The sequence below is a fragment of the Mesocricetus auratus genome, unplaced genomic scaffold (genome assembly GCF_017639785.1).
Source record: "Mesocricetus auratus isolate SY011 unplaced genomic scaffold, BCM_Maur_2.0 Super-Scaffold_100027, whole genome shotgun sequence".
NCBI classification, from domain to species: domain Eukaryota; kingdom Metazoa; phylum Chordata; class Mammalia; order Rodentia; family Cricetidae; genus Mesocricetus; species Mesocricetus auratus.
In genome coordinates this window covers 7,312,414-7,329,023 of record NW_024429208.1, presented here as the reverse complement: position 1 = coordinate 7,329,023, position 16,610 = coordinate 7,312,414, and the positions used below count along the sequence as shown (strand labels likewise).

General features: G+C 49.1%; 1 protein-coding gene across 1 annotated transcript; it reads left to right on the top strand.

Annotated features, from left to right (window-relative positions):
- Positions 1 to 12,038: 12,038 nt before the first annotated feature.
- Tff1 (trefoil factor 1) lies at positions 12,039 to 15,823 on the top strand. Its single transcript, XM_021227456.2, has 3 exons — positions 12,039 to 12,197; positions 14,891 to 15,043; positions 15,632 to 15,823. Exons 1-3 carry the CDS (start codon positions 12,122 to 12,124, stop codon positions 15,646 to 15,648), a joined length of 246 nt encoding a protein of 81 aa, XP_021083115.1. The 5' UTR covers positions 12,039 to 12,121; the 3' UTR covers positions 15,649 to 15,823.
- Positions 15,824 to 16,610: the final 787 nt, after the last annotated feature.

The window sequence follows — 16,610 nt, the reverse complement described above, 5'->3', positions numbered from 1 at the left end:
ATGCTACAGCCTCACTCTCCCGTCTAGTGCCTTCTTGCCTGACTCCTAAACGCAGGCTAAGTCACTGGTGTGATATGAAATCCTCATCCCCCAACCTCTAAGAGCCAGAAACTCCCTCTGAACTCTGAAACTGGAGGCTCCCTCCCCCCAGAACCCTGCCTACTGCCTTAACTATCTCAGAAACCCTCCTCTGAAGAGTAATTTGTCTCAGCTCCCAGCCACAAACGTGTGACATCTTTCTTTTTCATGCCCGTAGCAGTTAGAAGGGTCATTTGAATACACACATCGCTCTACCAACACCCCACCCAGTAAATGGAGTACTGAGGAGTATGGATAGCATATGTAGTGTGGTCACACTGGACAGAGGCATGATTTATGTCCTGGGGGGTGGGTAGGGTGGAAAGGCATGAGATTTCCTCACACTACTCAGAACAGCATGTAACTGAAGACTCACCAGGAGTTTATTTCTGGAACTTCCCATTTAATGTCTCTGGGCTGCACACAACTGACTTGTAATCGAAAGAGAAACCTTAGATAAGCACTGATGACATTTTCATTTCAGGGGGGTTTGGTCAAATTGTCTTTGAAAACACTGCTAGTTTCCACGTGATATATCCAGGCTGTGAAATGAGGGGTTTTCCTCAGTAGCCACCTCACTCAAGACAGCCGGCCTGTGAGGGTAGCAGGACAGCTCCAGCCTGCTGGTACTTCATCCCTCTCTGGCCACTGCTGCTTCGATGCTTACAGACTCTGGTCTTGGATAATAAGGCAGCAGCCAGCTGACCAGCACAGACTGGGTGCCCGGACCAAGCCCTGTGGACATTCCAATGTGCCTACCTCTTTGTCGCTGTGACAGCATGGCTGCTCCTTGGGAGCCATTCTTGGAAAGTCATCTTTATTTCCCTCCTCTCCAGGCCTGTTTCCCCTCCCCAGTCCTGCTTTCCTCCCCAAGTCTCCCCTTCCCCAAGCCTGCCTCACCGCAAGGCCGGCTTCACTTCCTTAATCCCCTTCAAGCCTTAGCTCCATTCCCTTTTGCCTGGCACTCAAAATTCTAGAGAAGAAACCTGCCTAAAGGATCAACATGCTAACTGCTAAGTCATATCTCTTTAGATTTACAGAGTCTATACCATCTAGCCGTCTGCATATAGCATAAGCCATGAACCTCCTTTCCATAGTCTTTCACAAGCATGAGTAGTTCCAGGAGGTTTGGCTCACAGAACAGCACCGTGCCCTTCAGAAGGGAGTTTGGGAAGTCCTTCCAGAAGCATGAACTCCACTGCAGGGCTGCGGCCAGAAGGAAACTGCATTGAGAGGCAGCCTTTCTGCCCATCTCCTCCTTCTTCCTGCATCCCTGGCAGCTTTGTCTCTTTGCCATGGTGGCGGTCCTCGAAGAAACCTGATTCTACCCCATCAGTTCTCATCTCCCTAATATTGGCTTTTGAGTAGAGATGCCCAGACGTTTGTCCAGAGACACTAGGACAGCACTAGTATGATCCCTCTAGTGAGAAGGGAAGCACACTCCCAGGGTCACACATTGGCCCAGCAATGGATGGGCTCAGAGTGGTTCATTGTACCAGCAGCAAGGAAAGCAACGTGGGACCAGACACTTGGGCCTTTTGCTGCCCATCCAAAGCTGTGAGAGACATCTGTGATCCCAGGTTCTGACTTCACCTTCCTTCAGGGCAGTGGCTCTCAACCTATGTGTTGCGACCGGACAGGGGTTGCATATCAGATATTTACATTTCGATTCATAACAGTAGCAAAATTACAGTTATGAAGTGCAACAACAATAATTTTGTGGCTGGGGGGGTCACCACAACATGAGGAACTGTACTCAGGGGTCGCAGCACTGGAAAGGTTGAGAACCCCTGCTCTGGGAAAAAGCTCGGTCTTCCAAAAGACAGCTGCTGGCTCCAGGCTGAGGTCAACAGGGTGGCCATGTTCCTCCCTTTCTAGCAGTTGATGTCATGTGACTTCCTCTGTCACTCTCTCCCCCATCCCCTAAAGACAAGGTGTGTCACTGAATCTGGAGTTTGCTGTTCGTTGCCCAGCAAGCCTTAGCAATCCATTCCTGTTTCTGCCCTGCCCTCCCCAGCTCCGGAGTTACCAGTGTGTGTGTGTCAACGTTTCTGTGTGTTTAAACACGGGATGTGGGGATCTGAACTTAGGTCCTCATGTCTGCGTAGCAAGCACTCTTACCCACTGCCTTAGTCAGCGTTCTATTGTTGTGAGGAGACACCATGGCCATGACAACCCTTACCAAGGAAAACATAATTGGGGCTGGCTTATACTTTCAGAGGTTTAGTCTATTACTGTCATGGCAGTGTGCAGACAGTCGTGGTGCTGGGGAAGTGGCTGAGAGTTCTACATCTGGATCGGCAGGCAGCTGGAAGGGAATATTGCACTAGACCTGGCTTGAGCATTTGAGACCTCAAAGCCCTCCCACCCCCCATGACACCCTTCCTCCAGAAAAGTCACGTGCACTCCAACAAGGCCACACCTCCTAAAAGTGCCACTCTTTTTTCTTTCTTTCCGTTTTTTAGAGACAGGGTTTCTCTGTGTAACATTCCTGGCGGCCCTAGAACACCCTTTGTAGACCGGGCCAGCCATGAACTCACAGAGATTCACCTGCCTCTGTCTCCCTGGTGCTGGGATTAAAGGTGTGTGCCACCACTGCCCTGTTCAATAGTGCCACTCTCTATGAGCTTCTGGGGTGGCAAGCCATCTGCCCAGCCTCTCTGTTACAGAAGTCTTTGAATGGCGCCCACTCAAATCTCTTCCGAGAGACTTCCTCACTGGGCCTCACCTTCCCCCACATCGTACAAAAGACAGCTTTACCTGGCTTGCTGCAGGCTATGGCTAAGCACTGACCACACTGGGTCCATGCAGAGCCTGTGGGGTGCTCAGCATGCGGGGATAAACTGTCTGTTTGTCCCGCAGCACCTCCTGAGATGGGCGTGTTTTCTAGCTTAGTTATGCCTTCCGTGTCCTTAGATAGACTAGGTTTTTCTTGAAATTCGCAAACCTCCTCCGTGTTAGTTACTTTTTTTTTGTTGCTGTGTTAAAGCACCATGCCCAAGGTAACTTACAGAAGCAAGAGTTTATTTTAGATTACGGTTCTAGAGGGATAAGAGTCCATCATGGGAGAAAGGCATGGCAACAGGAGCAGAAGCTGAGGGTTCACATCTTCAAATGCAGCAGGGGAGGGAGAGAGAGAGAGAGAGAGAGAGAGAGAGAGAGAGAGAGAGAGAGAGAGAGAGAGAGAGAGAGAGAGAGAGAGAGAGATGACACGAGGCTTTAATCTCAAAGTCTGACCCCAGTGGCATAGCTCCTCCAGGAAGGGTGAGCCATCTAAACCCTCCCCAATAGTGTCACCAGCTGAGGATCAAGTGTCCAAACGCCTGCGACTATGAGGGACATCTCATTAAACCGCTACATCCCTTCTTTCTTTATGGCCTTCATAGCATACACATGGGTGTGCGTGTGTAAAACAGGCATGTACTTGGTTGCAAGTGAGTGTGCACATGGTCAGTTACCCTTCCTGGCAGTGTCATCATTTGTGTGTGAGCCTGTCTGTTGCTCTAAACTGGTTGTTGGGAATGAAGCTGGCCCATGGATGCCTGTGTCCCTGGCATGGAGCCCAGGACCTACACGATGCTCACACGTTCTTGTGGAATGAATGGATGATTTCTATAAGAGCAAACCACCACCACAACCTTTCCTGAATGCTGTCACTTTACACACCAGCAGCAGCCCGAAGATAGATTTCAACATCATGATTTGCTTTAAAAGTCTCCGTATCTCTCCTCTCAAAAGTACAAACACTATCAGTGTTTATTTGACTCTGGGATATCACCATTTGACCTGGACCATATCCTGGGCCGTCTGAGTGGTGTGAGTCATGTAGAAATAGCATTTGAGGTGAAGTTCACAGAGTGTCCAGAGTACGATCACAGCAGAGGAGGGGTTACAACTCAGACCACAGCAGAGAGCTTACAGCACAGGGCTGGTCCCCCCTTCTCCCCCAGCCCTGCCTCTCCCTCCCCCTCCTCTTCTTCTAGAATGACAAGCAGAGCATAGTCATCCTGTCTCTAAGCACCGGGGCTGTGTCTCAGGGACAGGACCTGGATTCTTGGCTTTTCCTTTCTCTTCTTCACACCTTGGTGCTAAGTGGAGGCTCCCACCCTCTAAGGGGAGCTGGGCTGCTTCTCCTTTAGGTGCATTTTGGCCCCTTACCATCTCCCCTTGTAGCAAGAATCATTGGGGAAGGACGCAGCCCCTGTACCTGCTACCATCCCTCTCCTTGCTCTCATGAGTACCTAGGCTGTCCTAGAAGGCATGGGTGGTGTACAGGAGCTACTCTTTGGCTGGACCTGAGTTCAGTTCCCAGCACCAATGCTCATGTTGCTAACTCCAGCTCCAGGGCGATCTGATGCCTCTGGCCTCCGTAGACAACTACACTTGTGTGTGCAAACACGATTCATTGGGGAAAAAAAAATCAGTCTTAAGAAATTTAAGGTTGACGTCCTGGTTTCATTTTGTTGCTATGATAAAATGCTTTGACAGAAAGGTCTAAAAACCAGGAAAAGGGTTTGCCTCAGCTAATAATTCTACATTATAGTCCATTATTGTGGGGAAGGCCCGAGGGCAGAAACTTGAGGCAGCTGGTCACAACATGCGTAATCGAGGGCAGAGAGAGACGAACGCATGTTTCTGTGTGCTCATCTCTGTGCTGATACAGTTCAGGACCCCCTGCCTGGGGAATGGCTCTGCCCATAGTGAGTGGCATCTCTGTGCTGATACAGTTCAGAATCCCCTGCCTGGGGAATGGCTCTGCCCATAGTGAGTGGGTCTTCCCACCATAGCTAATGCCACCAAGATAACACAGATATAGTCACATGCCATCCTGCTCTGGACAATCCCTCACTGAGACCTTCCCCAGATGATTATCTTAGATTGTGTCGACTGACAATGCCAAGCAAGTGGTGGGGTTAGGTCCCCAAGCAAGTGGTGGGGTTAGGTCCCCAAGCAAGTGGTGGGGTTAGGTCCCCAAGCAAGTGGTGGTCCAGTTGCTGGAGTCGTGTCAGCTCTCCACTTTACAGTAAAAGGCTGGAGAACATTTTGCTGGGTTTAAGGTCCTGGGAGACTTTTGTCTGTGTTTATCTGAAAAGGTTTACAGTTTTACATTTAGTTCTTCTTCTATACACTTGAGCTTAGCCAAAAGGCTGAGAAAGATTACGTTTACTTCTAGGATGCGGATTGTGTTTTGTATGAGCTGTGAGGTATAACGGAAGCAATCCCCCTCCCCCTGGCCACAGCACAGACTCCCCTGGCTCCCCCAGAGATGTCTCCACTGGACACTTTGTCAAAATAACCTGAGCATGTGTGTGAGGTCTGCTCTGGGTCTTCTGTAGTTCTGTACTGACCCATGCGTCTGTCCTTCTGCTACCGCGGCGTTGTCTCCAGGACTGACCCTACCATGGCAAACCTAAAGATCAGAGGTTCTTCACACATCACTCTTGGCTTTTAAAGACTGTTTTCAGCTCTTCTGTGGCCTGCGCATCTCCAAGTAGATTCTAAAATAGGCTTATTTATGTCTACCAAAAGCCTTGCTGGGATTTACACAGGAGCCGGATACGTCTGAGGAGAACTGACATCTCTCCTGTCCAGAGCCATGGTCAGCATTCACCACCGTTCACTTCCTTCTAACTTTTAGGGATTTTTATTTTTGTTTGTTTCGCACTCAGGTCTTACTCTGCATCTTTTTCTTTTTTTGAGTGGCTGTAAAAGGTAGCTGTGTTTTTAATGTTTCTGCATATTCACTGATGGAGCGGTAGAAGAGCAGTTGGCTGAACTCTTTTATTCCTAGTTCTTTTTAGGATTACTTACATTTGATCTTACTTTTGCCTCTAGAGATCAACCCCGGAACCTCACACAGACTAAGTATGAGGTACTCTACTCCAGGGCCGCACCCCTACCTCCCTGAGACCAAACAGTTTTATTTATTCTCACCTTGATTATATTACTACAATCTCTATTACCACACTGAATAAGGATGACCATCCCTTTCTTATTCCAATCTTAGGATAAAAGCATCCAGTCTTTCACTAGTAAATATGACATCGCTGTGGGCATTTTGTGGGTGCTCTTTTTCAAGGTGAGATCATTTGCATCTGTAAACAAGATGCTAAGAGATTTTTAAGTCACAGATGGGTGCTGAATTTTTTTTCTACTTTAGTTGATATGGTTGTATGATTTTTCTTCTTTAGTTTCTAATTATGGTCATGTTGTGATCATTTTAAGAGTTATATCAACCTTATATAGTTAGAGGTAATCCTAGTGGGTTTTATATATAATTCTTTTTACTCATATTTGACTTAAGCTCCTGATGTTTCATTGATGAAGTTTGTGTGAAGTTCATGAGTAACATTGATCTGTTACTTTATTTGTGTGCATTGGCTTTGCCTGACTTTAGTAATTAGGAGACAATGATCTCATACCAGTCTATGTTTTCCAGAGAAATCATGTGAAATTGGTGTTAATTTTAAAAGTTGAACTTAGAAATCCTATTATGAATTCAATTTCTCTGACAATTGTAGGATTATTTACAGCAACCTTTTTTTTTAACCTTAATTGAGTTTATAATTTTTGAGGAGTTAGTCTGTTCCTTCTTATCTGGCTCTATCATGCACAAAACAAGTCATTTTCTCTGATCCTTTAGGTGGCTGTAGGGCCTGTAGTGATGTCTGTTGCTGCATCTGTGGTATTAGTTATTTGTGTCTTATCTCTTTTAAATTTTGTCAGTTTTAATACAGGCTTGTCAGTATTATTTATCTTTTTGTTTGTTTATTTTAGACTGGGTGTCACTTTATACCACTGACTGGCTTGGGACTCACTCTGTAGACCAGACTGAGTCCCAAACTCCCAGATAGTTGCCTGCCTCTGCCTCCTGAGTACTGGGATTCAAGGTGTGCACCACCATGCCTGGCACCATTGATCTGTTATCAGTGAATCAATTTGTTACTGGCTTGAGAATTTCTTCATTTCTGTTGTGTATTAACACTATTGCACTATCCCACTCCGGCTTCAGCTGAGCCCTAGGAGTTTTAAATGAAATATGTTTTCATGTTTATTTAGTTCTATGGACTTTTAAGTTTCTTTTAAAATGCCCTTTTCACTTGATGGGTTAATGAACCACACGTTTAGACGACACCCTGCCCCTCACCCCTGTTGTTTGTTGTGAATTCCCAGTTTGATTCTACTAGTCTGGGAGGTTTACGTTGTGTCTTGTGGTCTCATCTCTATAGGGGCTGTTTTGGAGAGACGTGTTCAGCTGTTATTGACTGGAGTGTCTTACACATACCAGTTAGAGTCCACTGGGCACTTCAGCCCTCCTATTTTTTTGCTGATCCTCTAATGAGTCACTCTGCTGTTATCAGTTTCCAGGAAGGGACCCTGAAGTCCTCGGCGGAATATGTTCCCATTATCTCGGCCCCATTTGGACCACATTCAACTCCCTCGTAACACCAGTCTTACTGTAGAGTGTGGGAGGACAGGCTAAGTCCCTGGAGTTCTGGCCTCAGAACCCCCGGCACCCCCCCCCATGTGTGTGTGTGTGTGTGTGTGTTACTGTGTGTGCAGGTGCACGAAATCCCTTTTCATTGTCTCATTTCACAGAAAAACAGAAAAGACCAAAAGCCCCGAAGAAGGATGCAGAGGAACTATCCACACCGCCCACTGCAACACTTCACAATTATGGTGTCCCCCTTGTGACATGACCATGGTCAAGCTGGAGTCCTAGGGTGACAAGAGGCAAAGGGGAGAGACATGGGTTTAGAGGTCCCCCATTTTACCACAGGTAGGCCTGCACAACTTCTGTCTCCTTATTGGCCCATGAGGAGTGAGGCTCTGGGATTTATGGGGTGGGGCAAGGAGGACTCACTGGGCAGGAACGGGTGGCTCCACTCACCAGCGCTGATATCTGAGATTACAGGAGCTCACAATTCACCTCAGGTCAGTGTTTGCCTTCAGGGAAGGTGTGCGGAAATGGCTTCGGTGCAGGCACATCAGTAGGGCGTGGGCCCAAGGAAACCCCCCAAAGTCAAACACTACCCCCATATCTCATCTTCTGACTCAGCTGCCAGGAGAGGAAGGTAGCTTCTCTCCTTTTGCTTTGGTGAGGGCAAAATTATTGCACTGCATTGTAAAATACTGCCCTTTCACAAGTGACGACAGCTAATGGGTCACCTCCGGGGGTTAACGGGGGAGTGGAGTCAGAGAGAGCCACGGACCTCCCTTCTCTCACCACCTCAGCTAACACCTGTGCCGAGTCTTCGATTTTTTCTCTCAGGTTGTTTTCAGCCTCAGTGACCAGTTCCTTTGGATGCAGCTCTGTAGTATGATGGTTCTCCATGAATGATGATAATCCCCCGACATCTGCAAGGGAGGGTTCCAATACTGAGGACAGGGAACCTCACTGCCCACGAGGTGAGACCAGCGTCAGCTCCCGTCCACAGCCGCTCTGGGAGATCTGGATGGAGTCTGTGCATCTGAGAACGGGGTCAGCTCAGAGCTAGCTCAGGTGGTCTCAGAAGGTCTGCATGATTTTCTTCACCGGGATCCAGATTGCGCTGGTTCCCGGGGCTGCCTCAGTGAAGCCCCAGGATATGTGTCTGCGTCTGGGTTTCTTGTTTCACAGGGAAACATGCAGGTCCACTTTATGCCTCCATCTGAACTCCACCAACTGTAAAGATCCGTTTTCAAAGGAGCACTTAGTATCAGGTGCTGGAGGCCAAGGCTTCAGTACAGTGCAGACACCTGCAAACAACCTCACAGCCTCACTCTAGGGCGGTGGCTCTTATCCTTCCTAACGCTGCCACCGTTTAATACAGTTCCTTATGTTATGGTGACCCCCAACCATAAAATTATTTTCGTTGCTACTTCATAATTGTAATTTTCTACTGTTATGAATCATAACATAAACATCTGTGTTTATGGATGGTCACGGGCGATCCCTGTGAAAGGGTCCCTCGAAACTTAAAGAGGCTCATGACCCATCGGCTGAGAACCACTAACCTAGCGGCCTATCTTAGGGACCTGGCTCCCATTCTTGCCGAGGAACTCAGCTCTGCCTTGGCCGTTTACAAAGGTGCTGGAGATCCAGACCCAGGTCCTTATGTTTACACAGCACATGCTTTGCTCTCTTCCCAGCTGCACAGCTTTGTTTTAAATCCACAAGGTAACTTTACATGTTTACAGGGTGCAGTGTGACATTCCAGCATGGGAGCCGTGCGCAATGATGAGATGGAGGCAACCGGCCTCTCTGTCCCCTGACACTGTCATCCTTCTATCAATCATGTCTGTCCCCTGACACCGTCATCCTTCTATCAATCATGTCTGTCCCCTGACACCGTCATCCTTCTATGTCAACAACAGTACAGTCCACTCAACTGTTATCAGCTATGGCTGTCCTACTGTGTGTGTCTAAGAATCTCCCCCCTAACTGCTCCCCACGCCCTTCATCCACTCTCCCCAACCCTCCCTCCCGACACCCTAGTCAGCCCCTGTGCCCTTGGTGGCCACAGTGAGATCAGCTGTTCAGCTTCTGCACGTGAGTGAGAGCCTGTAGTGTTTGTCTTTCTGTACCGGGCTCATTTCTATGAACATGGTGTGTAGGGTGAAGTCTTCCCGCCAGCCTGGTTCCAGAGCCACATCAGTCCCAAATGAACATACAGGAGGCTGTATTAATTATGAAGCTGTTGGCCGTTTGCTTGGTTTCTGACTGGCTATCTCTGACTTAAGTATTTACCCCATAATTGTTAATCTAAGTATTTCTCTTACCGGAGAAAGGGTCCGGACTTCTTACCTCTATGGCGGCTACATCGTGACTCCCTGTGTTTCTCCTTCCCAGAGTCCTCCTGGACTCCTAGTCCCACCTATCTTGCTTCCCTATTGGCCAACAGTGCTTTATTCAGCAACCAATAAGAGAGACAGATTTCGGAATGACATCTCTCATCAATGGTGTCCTCCACTAAATTTTCATTCCAAAGATGACAGAAGACTTAATACTTTTAAATGGACGTACATACACTTATAGCTATGGTTTCACAGACATTCTAATACAGGTGTGCCCTCTGTTAGACTGTGTTCACCCCTCTTTCCCTCTCCTTCCTCTTTGTTCCCCTTAATGCCACATATTTTTACATACACATTACATATATGTGATTTTACATATGTTTATAAAATCTAGCATTTACAAACAGGAGAAAACTTGAGCCTCCTGAGTCCGACTTTTTGCCTACATTGACCTCTAGTCTTCTCTATTTTCCTGCATATGGCAAAATATCATCCTTTTTATGACTACATAAACCTTATTGTGTATATGACCATTACTTATTTACGTACTCATCCATTGACAGACACCATGGTTGATTCTGTGTTGTGGTTATTTCTAGTGTTTCATTAAATGCAGATGTGTAGGTGTCTCTGTGATGGGTTGACTTCAAGTTCCTTGGGTCCATGTAGGAGTAGTACGGCTAGGTCATAGGCTAGTTCTGTCTTTAGTGTTTTGAGGAAACTCCATACTGATTTTTTTAACTTAAAAATATTTAGCTTTTTTTAAATGTATGTGCATGCTTTGTTTACATGTATGTCTGTATACCTCGTGTGTGCATGGTGCCTTCGGAGGCTATTAGAGGGCATAGGATCCCTTGGAGTTGGAGTTATAGGAGAAGAGGGTGGGGCTTCTATTCTGACCCATGCTCTCCTCGACAAGGGTCTCTGGGGACTAACTCCGGGGGCAGGTCCCTTAGTCTATTATTACCAAAGGAAAAGCACTTCTGCTGTGGTTCTTCCTTCCTTCCTTCCTTCCTTCCTTCCTTCCTTCCTTCCTTCCTTCCTTCCTGTCTTCACAGCTACCAGTGAGGCCTATTGAAGCTGTGGTCTTGGAGCTGGGCCACTCCAAGAACAAAACCAAGTCCCTGCTCTCAGGAACCTTCCAGTCCAGGGGAGGGTTATAAATAATGAGCAGACATACGGAGTGGCTGCATGCGCTAGATCATGAGATCAATAATGAAGGCAGAGGTGGAGGGTGAGTCGGAGCATGGGGACAAAGCACCCTCTTAGAGACCTATGAACCAGGAGGTGGAATGCCTTTTGGGAGCGCTGGAGCAGAGGCCAGAGGCCAGGGAGCGGCAGGGTGAGCACACTGTGTCTGCTTCCCGTTTAGCTCTTGTATATGATTGCCTTTCCGCCTCTCCTTTTCTTCTCTCTTCTTTTCTTCTCTCTTCTTTTCTTTTCCTTTCTAAAAGGACTCCACTGCAAATGGAGTAACAGTCTATGGCCACAGAATCTGCAATGTGCCTGTTCTAGTCTTAAATATGAACATAGAAAGAATACTATAAAAAAGGGCATCACTTAGGTGCGCTCAAGACTCATGTGCAGCGCCTTGATGAGGACTCTGTGTCCTTGCCGAGTTTTCAGGGCCCAGAGATGTCCCTGGGACGGGCCCCCACTGAGCAGGCTTCCTCAGTAAGGGACCTAAGAACACCTTGCTCACGAATGCAGGAATAAGGATGGAGCGAATGCCAAAAGATGCAGCCTAGAGGATCGTCCCTGTAGTGGAAGGAACCATGCCAGCGGGGAGCTAGCCCATTATTTCCCCCTCTCATCGTGTCCAGCCACACGCTTCCTGCCCCCTGGTGACCTGGTGACACGTGCCCACTTTGGATGGGTAGGACCAGCAGATGGGGGCTCACTGGCTCTTCCTGGATCACTTGGAAGGGGCGTTGTTGGGACAGGCCCTTCTTGTGCTCTCTTGCTATGAATCAGCTCTGGCTGAGGAAGCAGTGTTGACGCAGAAACAGGGCTTCACTGACACCACCCTGGTCTGGATCAAGGCCATGCCGGTGTATCACTGGCTACCCGGTGTGTCTTACGAGGGACTAGCCTTCGCTATCACACTCTCAGCCCGTGACTGCATCTCAGAAACACCTTGTAATCTTAATCAGCGTGGACCCTCCTTCGGCAAACTCTCTCGCTCTAGGCAAACAGGCCAGCAGTATAAAGCCGAGAACCCGGGCAGAGGCTCATCTGTCACTCGTGGTCTCCCCGTGAAGCTGCCATGGAGCACAAGGTGGCCTGTGTCCTCGCCATGGTCCTCATGCTGGCCCTCAGCAGCCTCGCCCAGGACCAGGCAGGTAAGTTGAGTGCTCTTGTTTCCTGGGGACCACAACCGTAGACACCAGGCCCAGAGACTGTTGTGATCTGTTATTCCCAGCATTCCTCTGTGCAGCCACTAGTCTGGGCCCTTGAAGGCCATTATCCTGTTTATAAGGTCACAAAAGCAGGGATGTAGAGTGAGGTCCTGGGGCCTGTGAGGGAGCAGGGAGGATGGCGCTTCTGTGATGGGGCTCCCCCTTCCCTTGCTGAAGTCAATGTCGCACTGTTATTAGAGCCTCAACTCTAAATGCAACATTCGGTGTGGTTTAAAGTGAAGCCTGGCTCTTCCACAGGGCCTCGCCAGCCTCTCCCCGGCAGGTAGCCCTGCCCAAATACTTGTAACTGGGCCTTCAATAGATCTACCCATATTGTGGGCCCCTGGGTCCCTAGGATGCACCCAGCTCTGGGATCCAACTCCTTCCTGAAGCCCTGTGTCATCCATCTGGCCCTCAACCCTGCTGGGGATGGAGGACCTTGTGACCTGTAGAATGGGAATAGTGTCGCATAGGCGTGCGACAGTAGCCGTGTGGGAGCCGCCATTCCCTGGCTGTGAAGAGCTTGATTCTTAGACAAGGAAGAGGGAACGGGAAAGTTTCCAAGTGTAGGATTTCTACAAGCACGAGAGAAGAGTTAAGAGCACTCCGCTTATCTTCCAGTACCTTCTGTGCCCCTTCAGTGGAAGCAGGTAGTTGGGAGGTCAGGAAGGAGAGGGCACCGTGACACTGCCTAGACCCCTCTGCACCAGCCTGTGGCAGGGAGCAAGGAGCCAGCAGGGATGAACCTGAGGTAGAGATGGCTTTGCAGTAGACGGGGAAGGGCGAGGGGTACCTCCCTCTTCTGTTCTGTGTTCTCTCCAGCACCCCCAGTTCCATCCATCATAGTCTCCCTGCTTTCCTCTGCCCCATTCCCTAGACCAGGGCTCAACATCTGTTTCTGGGCCGCATGGTGTCAATGACCCTGTTTTCATACAGATGAATCTGTAGCTTTGTAAAAATATCCATTCTAGGATATAGTGGCTGCCTGTGCCCATCCTGAAGGGAACTTGGCTTTCAATAATTCCCTCATGTGAGCACAAATGTGTGAGCAGGGCAGAGATCTTTTTGTTTTGTTTTGTTTTGTTTTACGAGACAGGGTTTCTCTGTATTGTTTTGGAAGCTGTCGGTCCAGCCTGGCCTCAAACTCACAGAGATCAGCCTGCCTCTGCCTCCCGAGTGCTGGGATTAAAGGCGTGCACCACCACCGCCCAGCCCAGGACAGAGATCTTTAAACTCTGCTGGGAAAGGGAGTTGGAGGCCACAGGTGGGCAGAAACATCCCTCCTCTCCTGGCTGCTGATTCTCCACGGTTTAAGGGCTCCTTGTGACCCCTGACCATCCTGTTGGGTGTCCAGTGGCCGCCTTAGCTTTCCGATAGAACCACAGCTGGGAGGCTGGTGCTCCCTTGGAGGCCACCAGCAAGTAGCTGACAGGTCCTTATCTTATCCTAAAAGACAGGAACCAGTTCTTTGAGAATGGTTCAGTAGAGCCCCACAAGAAAACAGCTCTAGAAGTGGGCCCTGATGGATGACCAGGCCTCCGGACTCTGATATGTGCTCGGGACACCTATTGTCAGCCTCCTCTAATGAGGAGCTGTCTCTGCTTCATTTAGCCTTATGGTCCTCCACTGTAGAGTGAAAGCCTTTTCCTTGCTAGCCGCTTTGGTTTTTTCCCCACCAGTCGCCTGGGCTCTGCCACGTTGTAGTTCCCAAATAATACACAACACACTGTATTTAATTATGAAGCTGTTGGCCTTGCTTGTTTCTTACTGGCTAGCTCTGACTTAAGTATTTACTCCATAATTGTTAATTTAAGTATTCCTCTTACCGGAGAAAAGTTCCGAACTTCTTACCCCTATGGCAGCTACATCTTGACTCCCTGTGTTTCTCCTACCCAGGGTCCTCCTGGACTCCTAGTCCCACCTATCTTGCTTCCCTATTGGCCAACAGTGCTTTATTGACATATACACAGGACTTCCCCATCACTCCACCTCCCACCCCCCCACCCCGTTTGCTACCCCCCCCATGAGTGCTACCACCATCCCTGTGCCTATCCTCTCTGCACACTGGGATGATTGTGCAGTGTGGCGCACACCCCCATGGGTCTGTTGGTCTCTGAATCCAGGTGTAGGGCGGAGGGTCACACCTGAAAACCTGGCAAGGGGTTTCCTTTGACGTGGCTGTTTGTTAAACCCGAAGCAAAGATACATCCTAGGGAATGCTCACCAGCTCCTTGGCACAAAAGGAAGGGGGCCGCAAGACCTCTGTTTCCATCTCTGTATTCTGTCACCGGGCACAGTGTCTGGCTTTTGCCAAGTCAGTTCCTATGTGTAGCCAGAATGCACACTGCTCAGTAAGTATTTATTAGGCACATACAGTTCACTGGCCAGGTGCAGAAGTTAGTAAGTGGACAGTACAGCCATCACCTAACAGGTGCAGCTGTGCAAACCTGGGCCCTGGAACTGACCCCTGCATCAGTCTTCCTGCATCTGCAAATGAGGACCGTGTCCCGTTGCAGATTCAAACCTGGATCCCAGCAGGCCGTGACCTGTTTCCTCAGAGAAGGAAGCTGCTGAGAGTGTGGACAACTTCAGGAATCCAGCCCATGACTTTCCTCTGCTTTTTGTGTTCTCTTTAGAAACATGTACCGTGACTCCCGGAGACAGGAAAAATTGTGGCTTCTCTGGTATCACCCCCCATCAGTGCAAGGAAAGAGGTTGCTGTTTCGATGACACTATCCGGGGGGTTCCATGGTGCTTCAAACCACACGCCATTGAAAGCCCCCTAGAAGGTATAGTCACTTCTCAACATAGTAGGGGACGAGGGTTTAGTAGGGAGAACTATATGAGACTTGGTGTCACTGGTGGTTCCCTGGATGCCTGTGACAGAGTGGAATCCTGGTCAGGGCTGAGAGTCTGGCAATGGAGGGGCCCACTTTTACTTGGCGGTTTGTCAAGTCTAAACCCAAGCCACACCCTTGGGGAATGCTCACTGAGCAGGAGTGAAGGGGATGGCAAGAAAATGCCAGGCCAGCTTCTCCGTGTGCATTTGTGCAAGTGCTTGTGTGCATGCAGGCACTCGTGCACATGTATGCATGTGTGTGGAGGCCAGAGGTCGACCTCAGGCATCATTGCTCAGGAGCCATCCACCCTTTTCCCTGGGATTACACGCATGCACCACAGTGCACCTTTCTTGCACTGGACTCAGATCCTCTTGCTTGCAAGGCGACCACTTCGCCAACGGAGCCATTTCCCCGGGCCTGACAGTTTGTATTTCACGAAGAATTTCCCTACTGGCACTCTGAGCCAAAGCTCCCTACAGTTGTTTAAAGAGAAAGAGAACACTCATGAGTGCCTTTTTTCTGCTCTTATCCCTCTAGAGGATTGTCCCTTCTAGAGTCCGTCCGAGAGAGCTGGTTGCATCCAGACTTGGCACCGTCACCTGCATCTGGGCACCAGAGCCACCCGGCCCACCCACTGTTCTGTGGCTGGATCTGGCCTGGCGACACAGTTCAACCTCTCTGACTTTCAGAACTCAAATTCGGCCTGAGAAATAAAAGATGTGAATACTATTCTGTGTTCTTCATTCTTTAAAAATAATAAGCCGTTTCTCCCTCTCTGATAGTCAAATGAAATATGTTGGCTACTGATTCCTTGTCATAGATCAACCCTTAGCTGGAACTGTGTAGGGGAGGCAGGAGTGGGTAGCTGGGGGGGTGGGGCGGGTGTGATGGGTACATCCTGTAGCTGACGCAGTGCTGTCGCTTATCACTGGTGTCGAGACCAAGGACAGAGGTCTCAGGGTCATGCTGGGGGACCTCACAGGCTTCCAGCACAAGTGCTCCAAGAGTGCTCCCCATGAGTGCTCCCGGGATATCTGGGAGGGCGGGGGAACTGGCCAAGAGCTGAGACCCATCTTCCAATGCCAATAGAGTTGCTGTCAACTCTAACAAACCAGGATCGGTCTCTGGTCTTCCGGAGGACCACTAAAGACACAACAATGGAAAGCGGAGGAAAGAGGTTGGTTTAATGTGGCCACACATTGGGAAGAGAAACAAAGAGGCCCAGGGACCCTCCATCCCTAGTCCATCTTTGGGATCCTGACATGACGTTCAGGCTTAAATAGGTAAAAATTTGGGTAAGAATTATACATAGCTAAGCAATATGGTCAAAGTGTGGTTCCATCCACAACCTAGTCTGGTCTCCAGTTTCTCAGGCAAGGAGGTCTGACAGGTTGTAAATCTCTTCCAAGGAGACAAGCTCCCCCCTTGGCTAGCGCCAGGCTTCAGCCTTTCCTTCCCCCACATGAGGTTCCTGGGAGAATTCTAATTTCTTGTGGGTGTATGCCTCAATCTGGTA

Bases quoted from the DNA above. Each gene is read 5' to 3' on its own strand.
- Tff1 (XM_021227456.2), top strand. From the start codon at position 12,122: ATGGAGCACAAGGTGGCCTGTGTCCTCGCCATGGTCCTCATGCTGGCC. The intron at 12,198-14,890 runs GTAAGTTGAGTG...TGTTCTCTTTAG, and splicing joins CCTCGCCCAGGACCAGGCAG to AAACATGTACCGTGACTCCC.